The following is a 16510-nucleotide window of genomic DNA, read 5'->3' on the forward strand; positions in this document are numbered from 1 at the left end:
GTTTCCGCTGAGGTTCGGGACGTTTTCCAAAGAGCGTGTATAGAATTCTCGGAAATGGATCCTTTTCATAGACCAGGTATTCCTAGGCATGTATTCCAGCAACTCCGAGAATTCTATCTCAAATCAATGATGAGATTGCATCTCGACTGTGTGCTAATATGTCACTACAATCACTTGTATATTGTAGTGCAGTTGCGGCTGTCAAATTGCACGGTCAAAAGATTCGCTTTCGTGTTATTGGTTTGAGTGAACAAAGAGATCCACCATGGAAAATTCGTCTGGAAAGTCGGCAGGATTAACAAAGCCAGGACATTGCTAAGCGGATACAAATCAGCACTGCCAATGCCGGGAGACGTGTGAAAAATAAAATGCAAAAGGTTCGTAGGAACTATGCCATACCCAGTGAAACATCCGTAGTTGAAATACTCGACACACTGAAGCAGAAATTTCTATCCACGCTACGACAGTATGGCTAAAGTCACTCCAGACGTGTCCAGAATGCAACTTAAGCGAGGAACCAGCGGAGTATTTTTAGATCCCTCAACGAATCCCAACAGAGCGTCCAGATAGTACAGTTTTCGATGACGGAACCGCCAGAGTATTAAGGTGGATTTTGGTTAACCGCCCAGCATGCTGAGCTGGAAGGGGCCAGGTTTGAATCGGATGCAAAACTTCTCGTACAAAAAGTTTACCAGTATACGAGTTCAGTTGGCACGCAGCATAAATCAAGTCATGAGTCGGGCGGATGAATTTCCACCTTTCTTCACTGCGGGAATTAACTATCTCGCCTCAAAAAGGACACATTGCAGACCCCGCGGATACAAGACCGATTACTTGCTTACCAACCCTCTACAAATTCATAACGTCCGTTATTAATGGAAGGGTCAATACACACCTCGAGACCAACAACATTCTGTCCGAGGAGCAGAAGGGCTGCCCAATTAGATCAAGGGGTTGCAAAGATCAATTCATTATCGACTCACTAGTTGTAGGACAAGCAACTACAGCCCAAAGAAATCTCTTTAGTAGTATTATGGATTATGCCAAGGCCTTCGACAGCGTTCCGCATACCTGGCTAATCATTGTCCTACTTCTGTGTCGCATGGATCCCAAACTAATAAAGTTTTTGGCGACAGTCATGGAAGGGTGGCACACCACCTTATCAATGCCTTCATCTGAGGGTGCCCACACCTCAGGGCCTATTCATATACGGAGAGGTATCTTCCAGGAGGATCCGTTGAGTTGCCTTGGTTTTGCATAGCACTGAACCCCCTTTCATGACTACTGAATGATGCTAAAGGACATGGTTTTGCAATAAAGCATGGCCATCCATAAAGTTCATCACGAGCCGCATGCCAGACATAGCATTGGTGACCTCCACATTCAAGCTATGATAGAGACAAACTTCTACAAGTACCTAGGGATTCTGTAAGGAACCCATGCTCGATTTGGTGATCTGAAGACTGGTGCTGAAATTGCATCTCTTGGGGAAGAATAAAATAAGCGCATTTAATGTATTCGCTATCCCTTCACTGACTCATGCATTCGGAATATTGCCGTGGACGATGACCGATCTGGAAAACGTCCAGCGGCAGATACGGACTACTATGTCCAAATGCATCATCCAAACTCTGCCATGGAGCGACGGTAGGAGCGTGGTTGACGAAGCGGCACAACATCATCGCCAAGTCGACTCGTTGCGCGCTTATTTTTACAACAAAGAGCAGGCGAGTCCCTTGCATGCGGCTGTTTGTAAGGGAGACTGTGGACTGACTAAACTTAACTTGAAGGATCGATCTTTCAATCCTCTGAGTGGGGTGAAGTCGGACCAAGAGCGGATCGATGAATGGAAGTCGAAGGCAACGCACGTTAAACACGTGAATTGTATGTGGCAGCCATTTGTCGAATAGATGGCTGCGTGCTGGCGAGCTCTTGGCTGAGACGGAAGGATTCATGCGTGCCATTCAGGACGATGTGGTCGCCACCCGAACTTATAAAAAGCTCATCAGGAAAAAGCGGGTAGAGAACAACCAGTATAGAATTTGTGGTACGACGTTTGACGTCCGAGCCTAAATGCTTAACACTTCGTGCTAGTATAGATAAAATTCGGCATCTGCCGAGATTGCGACAACTCGAAAATAATAATCGTCGGCGTAACAATCCATATTGAATCAGGGCCTTGAAGTGTGTTAGAGCACTTAAATCAAGACCGTAACGGTACACTACAAGGTGGTCAGCATTGCGCCCGTCCGAGATTGTTACCTTGATTTGGCTCAAGTATCCCTTTACAGCTGAGTCGACTGGTATCCGACATCCAGTCACGAATCCTCGGCCCCAGTGAGATTTGAGCTTACCTTCCGCTATAAAACCCATCGTTCTAACCACTTAAGCCATCCGGACGCCGTAATTATGTCGACTAATAACGATACAAATCTCTTTGCAACCAGCAGGATTTGAACCCTTTCGTTACGAAAGCAGGAGTCTCGCGCTTGAAACTAACAACAAAGTCACCTTGTACTATTAAAAAGGTATATTTAATCTAGTACTCAGGACGGTATAGGAGTACGCCTTTAGTGTGCATTTCTTATTGATTTGGTAGCAGGTTCAGAAGGGATCTTAAGGATCATTGGACAGAATTCCCGGCAACAATCTTCGATGCATGCCAAGGACCATGTCACCGGGAAACGTTTATTCACACGGCATGGCGACCAAGATGAGTATGTAGGCAAAAACCCTGAGATACAATTCCGCTACGGAAGTACCATTTCATTTTGAAATGCCTCATTATACTAACCATAGTATTAGCAATGCACTTCATATGTCACTGAACATACCCAGAGTAATACGAGTACAGAAAAGCGATGGTACAGCTTCAGGCTCTAGCTAGTAACAACACTTACAGCAGTACGACATTGCAGGCAAGCCAGCGTGGTACCTTAAGCTACCAAATAACTCCTTTTGCATAGTTTTCTGCTATTGAGGGTTGTTGTTAACGCCCGAATAGGTAAACACACAACACAATAGATTTAGCTGATGCTCGATACAGTAGAGTTTTAATTAGGATTCCCTTCAAAATGCCGCCGTTGGAGACTCTTCCTTTTCAAGGCATGGGATCGTCCTTCTTGCGGTATAATATCAAATGTTGCAACCAATATTAAGACTCTTCTAACTCGGTCGGAGACTTTGCTATAGACAAAATGCAAGGAAAGCGGAAAGATAAACGAGTTCTTCATCTTCTTAGGAAAGGGAGTTATGCAACAACTCTTTAAACCATGAAAAATATATTTAGAGGATAGGAGTGTACCGCTTACTGTTTCCGGCCTTTTATTTTTAATTGCAATTTTTTGATTGATGAGCCTCTACTTCCGTTTCATTGTCTTTACAACGAATGCTATCGAAGTGATAAGCTTTCTCTGAAGGGCAAAGACTTACCTCAAAACAACAGCGGGATTCCCATTAAGAACAAAGTTATTCTATCGGACAACAAAACGGCGACCCTGTCAGTTAAGATACATATAATATCGGAACATGCTTATCCAAGAGATTCAATATACTTATCCACACGGTAAATGGGTTCAATAAATTCTTCACAGAATAGATAAACTTTTTAGGTAAAACTGATGATGATGAAAAAATCTTTTCATTGAACTTAACTTTCCGTTGATGAGTTGATTTATTCTGCGATATAAAGGGAAATAAAAATGTAACTGACCCAGATTGAGTCGGTTACAGTTCTAGAGTTTGCTGCCAAAAGATATGAGTTATCATCCACGATTGGGAGATAGGAGTTTGCCCCAGATTCAACTCAGGCAAGTCCGAAAATCGATATAAAATTACTAAAAGGCTGAGGATTTAATGGAATATATGTACATGCTACATATATATGGTGGCACTTATGTAAATGAAATAGATGAATAGATAATTGGAAAGAATTTCCATTTGATCTCCGCATATAATAAGTAAATATTTATGAATATGTGATAGCTACACTTGGGTTTTCACATTATACATAAGAATATACATAGAAGAAGTAAGCGTGCCTAGAAACGTTTTCAAAATTTCTTATCATTACTTCTTCAAATATAAGGAACGCCTTCAGATTGTATCTAATAAACACAAAGCTAAAAGTCTAAGGCTTATCTTTCGTCTTGTTTACAATTCATTCGAGAAATATAATAAATTTTATTTGCAATTCCTTCAGAATTGTGTCGATTCCACTCTTTTCCATAGCTCTTGTGAAAACAGCCCCATTCGATTCAATTGGGGAACCGTGAATTAGAGCTCGGAGCTTGTGTTCACGTGATTTTATAGATAATCATAATGGTAACGTGGCCATTCCCATGGGGTGCACTGCGGAAACGTACATACTGTGCTGCGTGAACAGTTGCTAGGTGTTGACAAAAAACTGCGGTTCAATGGAATGTTTTGTTGAAATAGAATTTGAAAGATATTGAAGGTAACATATTGGTCAGTCGTCAAGTTTATACCCTCTTATGTAGCTGATATGTACATATGCCAAGGACGGATGGATTTTGCTTATCGGTTAGTCAGGCAGTCATGTTCAAATCTGAGGTCAGATACGGCTGATTAGGCTTTTAAAGTTTGTTTACATGGGGTCTATTGAACTTCTTTCCTTGAAGAATAAGGTAGAAATGCGTGCCTCAAGAACGACTACTCCGACCTTCGTAGATGTCATAATATGGACTCCAATAAATGAATTTAATGTGAACAGAGTCTTAGTAGAGCATTCATTGAAGGGTATTTTGATAGTCGTTGCCATAAACATAAAACTAATGAAGGAAGACACGTGGCTAAGGAAAGCATAGATAATCTAATATGTAGAAAGTTAGCACTCATACGTACTTATGAATAATACGAGAGCTGACAAAGTTTTATTGGGCTATGAATTAACTAGGCTGAGCCAATGGAAGACTCTGATGGACAACCACACCCATCAAGACCTAGCTACTAGGCAGCTAAATTCCCATAATCGCAAGGTTATCCTATTGCCTGTACATAATACTAAATTATCTGAAACATGTTTATTTTTACGAAATTATATCAGATTGGCCTTGCACAAAAGAATTAATCTGCTAGAACCACTTTGTTGCCAGGTGCTTTGCAATTCCGTATTATGTAAGTCAGGGTAAACAAATGATCTTTGCTGTTGTTTTTGCCTACATTTAGCGCTTCCTACCCTTGCCAAGTTGTATTTGATTTGCGTGACACAAGTAACTATCCCTTTGGAAGATTATGTCAAACTATACTAACATATTAATTCGTAGAGCAGGACCTCGACAATATGTTCTTTTTGCAAGGAATTCATTTTGTTGCAAAGATAAACGATTTTGTATATTTCGACAAAGTTTAGTGACGCTTATTTTAGAAACATGAATATTTAGTTAATAAACGTCAAAAAATATAGCATGTTACTAACAGCCAAAAGAGGGTTAATACAAGCTTTTTGTGTAGAAAAGTAGGATCGTCATCATCCACGGCGCAACAATCGGTATTCGGTCTAGGCCTGCCTTAATAAGGAACTCCAGACATCCCGGTTTTGCGCCGAGGTCCACCAATTCGATATCCCTAAAAGCTGTCTGGCATCCTGACCTACGCCATCGCTCCATCTTAGGCAGGGTCTACCTCGTCTTCTTTTTCTACTATAGATATTGCCCTTATAGACTTTCCGGGCTGGATCATTCTCATCCATACGAATTAATTGACTCGCCCACCGTAACCTATTGAGTAGGATTTTATCCACAACCTGACGGTCATGGTATCGCTCATAGATTTCGTCTTTATGTAGGCTACGTAATCGCCCATCCTCATGTAGGGGGCCGAAAATTCTTCGGAGGATTCTTCTCTCGAACGCGGCCAAGAGTTCGCAAATTTTTCCCAAGTTTCCAAGGAATACATGAAGGCTGCCAAGATCATTGTCTTGTACAGTAAGAGCTTTGACCCTATGGTGAGACGTTTCGAGCGGAACAGTTTTTGTAAGCTAAAATAGGCTCTGTTGGCTGCCAGCAACCGTGCGCGGATTTCATCATCGTAGCTGTTATCGGTTGTGATTTTCGACCCTATATAGAAGAAATTATCAACGGCCTCAAAGTTGTAGTCTCCTATCTTTATTCTTCCCGTTTGACCAGCGCGATTTGATATTGTTGGTTGGTTGGTTTTTGGGTGGATGCTAACTTACATTATGATCGGTTTGCAGACCTTAACATTTTCATAACATTTTCTCATAGGTTTGTGAATTTTGCAAATTTGTCTTTATCATGTTTTCAAATGATCAACGTATCGCCAACTTGACAGAGGCATTTCTTAAGTTTTTATGAACAAAGGAGAGAAATTTTCTTCAAAACTCTCCATGGAAATCTCATCTCATACCAACGGCTTAAGCTACTGTCGTACCAGATATCCACTCACAAAGCTTCCACAGAAGCATGACAAATGTGAAACTAGCCTATAATTCCCTCCAATTCTTGACTGTACCACGAAGTAAGGATCAGCGCTTAGGCGACCTGTAGCTTTGCGAAAAGGTTTGCTTATCGGTTCACCCAAAGATCCTGGGGTTCCAGCCAATGTTTGTTTGACAGAATTTCTGAGAGTGGGTTCGCACCCTTCTATAAATTGCTGCTGCTAGTTTTCTGGATATGTTGCACGGCAACAATTAGATTGAGACAAAGGCTATTGATCCGTTGCTTGCGGTGGTTAAATGATGAAAGCAATTAATCTATTCCAAGAAATTCGCAATGGAGTCCCCATAAACAGGGTTGTATATATATAAACTTCCCAATAGCCTGATTTGACCTAGAACAAGATATACATAAAAATAAAACCGACGAAGTCTTCGCTCAATTCCTTGAAGCCAATCCCTCCAGTAATTTGTGACTTACGAATATAGGAAACGACAGCATCTTACTACTTTTTCATACATACGGGGTATCATCAATATCTTTTGAAAGATGACTAGATGTTTTAATATCTATGATAACTAGTTGAAGAACCATAGAGAATGCCGAAATAAAAAATTCAGGTCCATTGGCTGACTATCTTTTATAGAAGCAAAAAACTCATAAAAGTTACAGCATCAATGACATCAACTCTGATTGAAAACGACGAAAGATGTCAAAACCTGAATAAGTTGATTCGTAAGGAGCACCTTAAGCTTTTGCATCTAGCAGTAACTTTTCACCAAACAGTGTATAGGTTATTTGAGTACCGTGTTAAGGTTTCGCGTAAAACAAAACCTTATTAAAATCGAGTCAATGTCCGTCTGTCTGTCTGTCACACCCAAATTACTAGGAAACGGCTGAATCAATTGTCACGAAATTTGGTGAGAAGGTGCAATCTGTAAACTCCTTTACGTATAGCAAGTGGCGCCATTTTCTTTTAAGTTTGAAGGGGGGCTATACATATGAAAGTTGAGTGTACATTTTTTTTCACCGAACTTGGTCATGTAGGATATCAAATGAAGCAGGTCGATTAGTACTTTTTGAAACTGATTTTATTTCTGATATTGGGTGAAACATAGGAGAGCGAGGGCTCACAATGTGTGCACCAAAAAAAGAAACAGATCACGTTCTTAGAACCTATCCAGCTGAAAAATCTGAAAAAAAAAACACAATGGTGCAGTGAAATCTAGGCCTCAAAATATAATACATCCCATTCCGATATCTGTTCAAATAAATCTAAAAACTACTACTACATTTTAAAAATTTACCCAAAAACGGCCCTTAACTTCACCCTAGAAGTACAAGATTTGGCATTGGTATGAGGGATAATATAAGGCATAACTTTTGGAAGTTTAAATGAAATTCAACTATTATTAACAAAGTTATTAACATTGAGAAATTTGTTTTACACAATACCTTAAAAAAAACAAAAGAAAAACATTTTATCATATAGATCTAACCACGCAATAGAGCACTAGCCTGCCGTACGGAAGATTGTGGTTCAAATCTCATTGGTGGTAGTGCGCTTGAATGAAGTCCTCTAACAGACTTCAAGGGCCTAATTCAATTGCATTATTATTATTATTAAGCAGGGCAAACTAAATTTGAGAGACGAAGTCAATATAAAGATGTAAACCGATGTCTGAAAATGATAACTTGAAAAATAGAATTCTGGCAATACCTGATACCTGTACCCTTTCTTTAGTTGGTAACCAAAACAAAGTGGAAATTCGGTGAAGGATGTTTACTCCACTAACCCCTGTAACCGAGGGCTTGTTAGGGCAAGGGACTAACCTGATGGAAACTGCTCCATAAAATGATGGTCACATGTGATGCTAAGCTTGTCTTTGTTTAAATATTCTTAGCCTTTTTCGTTGCTAAGTCATTCCGAATTCTGGTTTCGTCCAATTTTTTTTTTCTTTAAACACCATTGATCTTATGTACTTCTGAGGGAATAGGATGAATACTATTGAATGTCGACCGCTACGAGGAGGAATAATCACGCTTCTATAAAGAAAAGTAATATCATTACATTAAGGCATAAGATGGACCAAAGAATAGAATACTCTTTTGTGTACGTAACGAGCTGTTAATTGCAAAACAGAAGATAATCTTCTGCGCCTGCCTTCTAAGGTCCAATATTTAATCAAATAGCTTCCATTTATGACCAAATTTGTATAATCCCAAATAAAGCGGAAAATAAAGGAGAATGAAATCAACAATGTTTGGGAAAGACCAGTGACGCCGTAAGACACCATAAATGAGATTAATGAATTTAATTAAACGGCTATCAGCCTCACCCATTGCAATTATATCTTATCAGAAGTGCAGCAACAAGCTCAAAAAGTATCTAATTATCAATTGCACTGAACTTTCTACTTTCCTCCAGTAAGAGCTTTAAATGTACACTAATTATCGAACAAAGAAAATATTTATTTGGCTTGTTATAGATTATGACATAATTGGGCTTGAGAACATTTAGACATAAATAACCTTCATAAGCTTTCGAACTAAAATTCGATTGAAGTTTCTAATTTGCCAGAAGAATGGTAATTTTACCAATGATTTTATGTAGAAGGGTGACTTTGGCGGTTCACTCTAGTTGATAACACCCCCTGTATATTCAACAGTGGATAGTTTGAAATTCAGGCTGTGGTAATAGAATGGTCATAGTTCGGTAAAATTGTAGATTAAGATAAAGGTATCTTTGCGCTCGTTATCGTTAGTTCGATAGGTAGTTGCCAATGGCGAGGTTCATTTATGCACGACTGGAGGTTTCATCTGATAGCTTGAAATCTAGGTAGCTATAAAAGTGAACTTTCCCGGAAGTTACCTTCCTGATCCATTAATCGGGATTCGTGCCGGCACAGTTGATATTCAAAATCATGGAGTTCTTTAAATTCTGCGGGAAATTTCTTTCAATGTAATTAAAGGTGCCCCGAGTAGCATATACTAATGGTACTTTCACATGGTGAATGGTACTATAAAGTGGATGGCGCTGGCTCAAAAAATTGGCAGAAAGCCGATGTATTTTATTAATTCCCTTGGTTGGCAAAACCTTAAAGCTGGAGGAGGTTTAATTGAAGGTCTGTTTTGTTTCGCGCTTGTGCTCCATTTATATTACTGGGGCTATGGAAACATGTCCAATCGAATCCTTGAAGGTCTTCTTAAAACTACTCCTCTCCATCTGTAGTAGATACAGGAGAAAAGGGCAAAATTCAGAATACCTGGAGGTATCAGTTAGTCGGCGAACTGCCTAAACTGGACCAAATAGACGAAAAGGCTGCTATGTAATATGTAATGGAGTTGGCGAATTTTAAATAGAACATTTTAGGGTACCTATAGAAATACGGAAATGAACGCACTCAGAGGATTGTTTACACCGAAGCAGTAATAGCCTTAGAATCGTAGAAGATTTTCTCAAGGACATTGCATATTAAAGTACTACCTTGAAAAGCTAACGATATCCTACCTCTATCTTCACCGCAATTAAACAGGCTATCCCATTAGCACAATTATGTTAAGAAAGCGTGACTGGGAAGCCTCTCACACTATAGAAAATGAATACCGCTCTTCAATATAATAGACAAATATTTGAAGACTTTAGACAATCCTTAGACATTACACTGTCTTACCCCGATTCAATAGCATTACTCAAAAATGTAGGACGGTTAGATTTACCCTTTCAAGTCTAGTAGGTTGATTAGCTTATAGTGTGGCATAAACGGTGTTTATAAGTGGGTAAGGACGCAACCTCAAGGAAAATAAATCAGCTTGTTACCCAATGAACCCCCCGCGTGAAAGCTGGAACCCTGGATAAGGACAAAGTCACATACATACTTGAAATCTGATAACACCGTATTTTACAATAGCTGCCAATTAGCCTATAAAACTTTTCGAACTGCCGTGGTTGGCAAGGTCTTCTTTGCACAAGGGTTTGCCATTTTAAGCACTTCAGAGAAACTTTGAAGTTTAAGCTGAACCCTGGGAGCAATTAATTTTTATCCCAAAAGTTTCCAAAGTTATTCAGTTTCTACTTGTTTGTTCCTTCGATTTTTTCTTCATCTTCTGACCAATTTGAAAACCGGCTCAATTCATTTTGATCCATTGATTCTGACAGGGCAAATGACTCCGTAGTAAGTTTTAAATTGTTGGAGGTCGTTCTTAATTCAAGAACACCGAACAGCAATAACCCCTGACGAAGGTTAGAAATACAGCTCGTATAAGAGTAGATAGAATCGAATGGGCATTCCTGAAGATTCCATGTACTATCACTGACTTCCTAATGTAACTTTATGTACGCATTTCATTTTTCGCATTTTGAAAGTGTTGTGTAAAATAAAACGGTTGAATATATGTATTCCTGTCTGTCAATCTGTCTGCATGCCAGACTCATTTTGTTCGAGAAAAGGTTCTATCAAGAAATTCGAGAAAAACATGTAACTTAATCTACGCTTAGAACACAACAAGGCGTTAAGGCGTCTTAGAATTTGTAACTTTGATTATTCGTCATATGCTAGTAATAGTGCAAACTTGGTAGGATTATGCTCCATATTATAGTCTATATTGCTACAAACTTTTATAATTCAAGGATGAATATAAGGGGGGTTTTGCGGTCAATTATTAAAAATTATTAATCTAATTTGAACAGGTATCGGTATGGAGAGTATTTCGGAACCTAGGGATCGTATGGTAGCCCCTTCGTGATTTTTTCAGTTCATTGGGGGGGGGGGGGGTGAGTTCTGAGAATGGGCCGTGAAAGAAATAACCGCTTTTCAGCCCTCTTCCTCCCCCATGCGAATTAAATGTCAAAACTGGGAGCAGTTTTGAAAAGAACTAATCAGGACCAATCATTCGATACGCTATATGACTATATTCAGTGAAAAAAAAATGTATACCCCCCTTTTGCACCTAGGAAGACCCCCTTAAATTCCACATGAAATAATGTAACTCACTATATACCTGAGCGTTGATAGTTTCCACATTCCCAACAAAGTTTGTTTCAATTGGTATAACCGTTTCAGAGAAAAATGCGAATGACAGACAGACATGCATTAGCCATTGAGTGTGGCAGCAAAGAGACTAACGCAAGGGGCAGTTCTTATTAGAAGCATTCATCCAGTTGGATATAATTCTGGCCAACGAAGCTGATGTAAACACCTATCGGAACGTTGGATCCGGTTCAGTTGTAGATCTGACTATTGACAGCCCTGGGGTGGCAATATGTCCCGGCAAGTTGGTGAGGACTTCACGTACAGCGAACCGTACAGCAGGCAATCAACTTTGAACTAAGGGCAGAACCACAGGTCAGAAGAGCTGCAACCCAGGAAACCAGGAACGCCAGGCTGGTCTGTAAAAGCAATAGATGAACACACATTCATGGGTGTGGCTAGACCAGACTAGCAAGAGCTCTCCATACCACACAATGCAACGCTAAAGCATGTGATGCATCGATACCTAGGAGATGATCACTGCCCACAAGAAAACCCAATTATCGGTGGAATAGTTGCCAGCCGTCGATCGATTTGCCACCAAGCCAGAAGAACGGCTCGGAGGGCAATAGGTATGATCAACGGCAAATGGAGCGGGCCCATAGGGAAGCCCACAGACCCCCACCCCTCCCTTCCCCCACAATTTCGGCGATCACCAGGGACAACCTGCTGGAGATCTGCTGCCGAATAGGTGACAGAAAAGCCCCGGATTTGAACGGTATACGAATGAGACCTCAAGCTTACCGTGAAACCCAGACCGAATGTGTTGACAGAGTTATTTGAAGCGTGCATTTCCGAGGGTATCTTTTCCGGATCTTGGAAGCGGCAGAAACTGGTGCTGGTAAATCTCTAGGAGAACCGTCCTCCTATAGACCCATATGTCTTCTAGACAGTATGGGGAAAATGTTAGAGTGGGTAATTTCTAATAGATTACTCCCGGTCGTTGAGAGCCAAGAAGGTCTTTCAGATCGGCGGTTCCGTAAAGAGAGATCAACCATTGATGCCATCAAAATAGTTATTTGCTTGGCTGAACATGCAATTCAGGGAAGAGGTTGACCCTGGACATGCGGAATGCATTCAACTCGGCGAATGGAAAACTATACGAAAGTCTCTGACGACGATTAGTGTTCGCAGCTATATCGCTGCTTTTATCGATAGCTACTTGCCAGAGTCAACGCTCTTGTATAATACCAATGAAGGACCCCAGGACTACGTTGTCTCCGTGAGTGTCCCGCAGAACTCTGTACTAAGCCCACTTTTGTACAGGAAGCTTGATGACGTGAAAGCTTGGACCATCATGTACAATGATGTACTTAACCTTCCGGTTCCGGAGGAGGCTACGATGGTCGGTAACGACGACATGGTTGTGCTCGAAAGCATCTCGAAAATGCTGAATTGTACCCAAGCGGAGCAATCAGTGCTGTTAAGGCTTGGTTAAAAAGTGTTGAACTGGCGTTCGCGGGGAAAAAGACGGAAGTGGTCCTTATAACTAAGGGCCAACCCAGAATAAACTACGAAAAGCAGAAGAAATGAAGAAGGAGCGGTTACGAACCCCACGGGCAGCTAAAGTAAGCTAACTCCGCCTCGTGATGTAATACCTAAAGGGGGTGGGACGGATGTGTGTGTGTGGTTTTAATGGGTTAACTCACCAAGAAAGTAAGAAAAGAAAGTCGGTCATCATTTAAGCGAGTAGCAGCTTGCTCACGGTTGGACTTAAAAAGAGTCCAGTGGAGAAAAACGAAGGTAAATTGCATAATGCATAAAATGAAGAAAAATGGAAGATAATTAATATGAAATAGGAATTGTAAGGGGCCTAAAAAAGCATTGGGAAACTCCACAGGAAATAGAGAAAAGCGCCAATCATTAAAATAAGCTCTATAGGAAGATCGAAGAAAATAGCCAGAAAGATAGGAAGCAAGACATAGTTAATGAGGGGAAGTTGAGCAAAAAATAGTTTGAAGGGAAGTAAGTTTTGGCTGACGGGATCAAAGGGTTTATAGAAATCGTCTTAAATGACCTGTATCTCTTGCCTGAAATTAAGACTACGAAGTCGGGAACTTAGCCGAGTTTCACGCAAGGTTGAAGTTGGATCGCCAAAGCTGATCTGATGTTGCTGAGCCAGTGCGGGCAAATTGAATACTGTTTTTTGCTTCAATGTCTTTTTTTCATAAATTTAGATGGAATAATATATCAAAATATTGAAAAGCAATTTGAACTTTTCTTTCAAAAGAATGTTCGCGGGCTTTAACTGAAGAAATTCGTTCATAGTGTATATTGTGGGATTTTCCCTTTTTAGATTAATTTAATTCCTTTCAACGATAACATAAAAATGTAAATAACATCAAATAAAAAAACTAATTATATTATAAGGAAAAGGTAAAAATTAAGAAAAAAATATCAAAAAATATAACTTTCGAACTCACCGCGTTCTTGTTTTGAATTCCAAGTTTTTCGATTGCCTTGCTGTTGTTTGTGATCACCAGAGCCCCGGTCAACTGTTAAAAACAAAAGCGCGATGAGACCGAAAGTTATTTTATATTTACATTAAACAATAAATAAAAATAAAATAAATCAAAATAATAATACTATTCATTTAGCAGAATATTTAGATTACTATTAGCTATAATAGTTTGATTTATAAAAGTTTTAGAAAGCAAACCGGTCGAAAATTTATGTTTAGCATATCTCATGAAAATTAACCCCTATTAAAATCAATCCACTGCAGTCTGACTGTCTTTCATTGATCACTCAGCATTATCAATTATTGGGAACCGACAGAAACTATTATCACTCAATTTTGCCACGCGTGCAGTAAATAAAATAATTTTATAGTTCTTCCAGGAGGGGCTCGTCATATACTTGCTAACTTGGTAATAGGGGTTTTCCTCTATCACGATTTATTATACCGCTAATATAGTTGGTAAATAGAGGAACACGGAAGGTGTTTTCTATTAAACTATTTAATGGAAAATTTTGAAAAAATTTTGAAATCATTCACAAATATCCACCATAGAATATAACACATGCATACAATCAGTCTGGAAAGTTTGATGGAAATTAAAGTATTTCTATAAAAAAGTTACAATATTATCTTCAATGAAGTGCTTTGATTGCAAACTTCATAGAAAGATAGGAGATATCATGTTAAAATAGAAATGACATAACCACAAAGAAAATTGTAATTTTGGCTGCAACGTGAACTGCATTCCCGGAGTTAAGTGTATAACAAGGCCATCACACCCTAAATCTTCCCTTCCGGTTTCCAACTGTTACCACAAAAAGTTAGAATCACTCCACTCCTGAGAGGTTGATTTCAAACAAAAGATCAGCTGAAGCTTTCTGACGCAGTAGACATATAAAATATATTTGTAAGCAAGTTGTTAAGGAAAATTTATTTTAAGTTTTCCGAAACTGATTCAAGGATGTCTGGCTATTTTCTTACTGACTCATTAAAAAAATATATATAGAAAAAAATACAAAGAAGGAGATCGTTACCAATTTCGCTTTGAAGCCCATGGCATAATATGTATAATGGTCAGTCCTTATCCAAAGTTTATTTACAGAAGGTATTTTCCACGAGAATGGTAACGAACGTTAATGCAAACACTGAGGGTTATATATGGTCTCACTTTTCACTAAAGTGTTGCACTCTAATATAATAATAAATTCGATCACAGTTCCACTTTCCAATGTTTCAAAACGTCCCAGAATAGTGTTCGAAATCTACCAAAATTCTCAAAAAACACTTCAAATTGATACACTGTTCTCCTCCGTTCTATAGTTACTTCAAAAGATACTATTGCACTCAACTGCAGGTTTAATGTTAGTTAAAATATATAAGTCACACGTTAGTCCAGCGCGTATGCTTATCAAATATTCAAGCAACTGAAGAAAAATTCCGATGTGATTTCCATAAAATGGTTTCTTACCTTAGCGCGAACGAGTTCAAATACACTTGTCTTTATCGCGTTATCGGAATACCTGTACACCTCTCTGAAAGCGAACTTTGAGTATGGGAGTGATCGGGCCTGATTTCGATTTCAAATATGATATCAGGGCACAGATAAGCGTGGGATAATCTCTTCTATTTCTCTACCTCTCTCTCTGGTTTACCTTATCGACAGGCTCGATAACTGATTTGAAGGCACTCTCTGTATGAGTTATGGATAGTGTGAACGAACAAGATAAAGATTCTTTTGTAGTAGGTCAAAATAATGCTGACCAGGTTCAGACTCAAGGTGACTAAATTGAAGGCGGTTGCCACAGCTCCTTGCTGAAGAGGTTGAAATCGAGATAGAGAAATATCTTTTGCCGTCGACTATCTATCACTTGCCCTGCTGCAGATCACATGCCCAACTAAAGTCAATTACCTGTCACATAAATTATATATCAATATTAATTGGCTGTTAGTCAATACATTCTAAGACTGCAAGCTTATACCACCCAGCTATCATCACTTCTGGTGTTGTTTTCTTGTTTTTTTTCCATTCACCACCACTCCTTTGCCATCTTAGTCTCTTATCACTGATAAGATAGTGGCTCCCACAACATTCTCCTATTCTGACTAATTTCATCGTTTCCGCCGTCCCCGCACCACACGAGAACAATACAGCATTATTCAATTACTTCTACCATTTCCGATTGAGCGAAAAAATGGCAATGTAACTAATTGTGCGGACATGTGTAAAAGCTGGTACTTGCTCGGGATGGGGCGGGTACTTTCAGATGAAGCAAAAGAGGACACCCAAATTAACATTGATAACTAACGATATATGGATTACACCATGGACGAAAATAACTATGAGATTAGCGTGAACTTTCATAATAGGATCAACAAACTGCAAATGCTCAAAAAACGTGCCGGAACTGCGCTGCAGAAACAGCATCGCAATTTAGCACATCAATGATAAAATTGATAAGATATTGGATATGCACTGACAATATTGGGGCGTAGGTGGCCATATTACACGGTAGAATTAACTAAATTATTGATGGGAAATGTCAAAACCAACGTAGCTGATAATCTTTTTATCTTACCGTTTTCAATCTGTCAGGAATGACCTA

At 39.4% G+C, this 16510-nt stretch overlaps 1 protein-coding gene across 6 annotated transcripts in view; it reads right to left on the reverse strand.

Annotated features, from left to right (window-relative positions):
- Nucleotides 1-15791, reverse strand: part of LOC119649906 (guanine nucleotide-binding protein G(f) subunit alpha) — a 29231-nt gene extending 13440 nt beyond the window's left edge. Inside the window, exons 1-3 of one of the 6 annotated variants that reach the window (XM_038052303.1) lie at nt 15376-15791; nt 13870-13941; nt 8250-8462 (exon numbers count right to left, since the gene is read on the reverse strand). Coding sequence is in view for 2 of the 6 variants with exons in the window: in XM_038052298.1 (XP_037908226.1) it covers nt 13870-13941; nt 14942-14962 (93 nt within the window). In the remaining 4 variants the exon portion in view is untranslated. The other 5 variants (XM_038052301.1, XM_038052300.1, XM_038052298.1 and 2 more) reach the window with 5 other exon arrangements.
- Nucleotides 15792-16510: the final 719 nt, after the last annotated feature.

The sequence above is a fragment of the Hermetia illucens genome, chromosome 2 (genome assembly GCF_905115235.1).
Source record: "Hermetia illucens chromosome 2, iHerIll2.2.curated.20191125, whole genome shotgun sequence".
Lineage (NCBI taxonomy): Eukaryota > Metazoa > Arthropoda > Insecta > Diptera > Stratiomyidae > Hermetia > Hermetia illucens.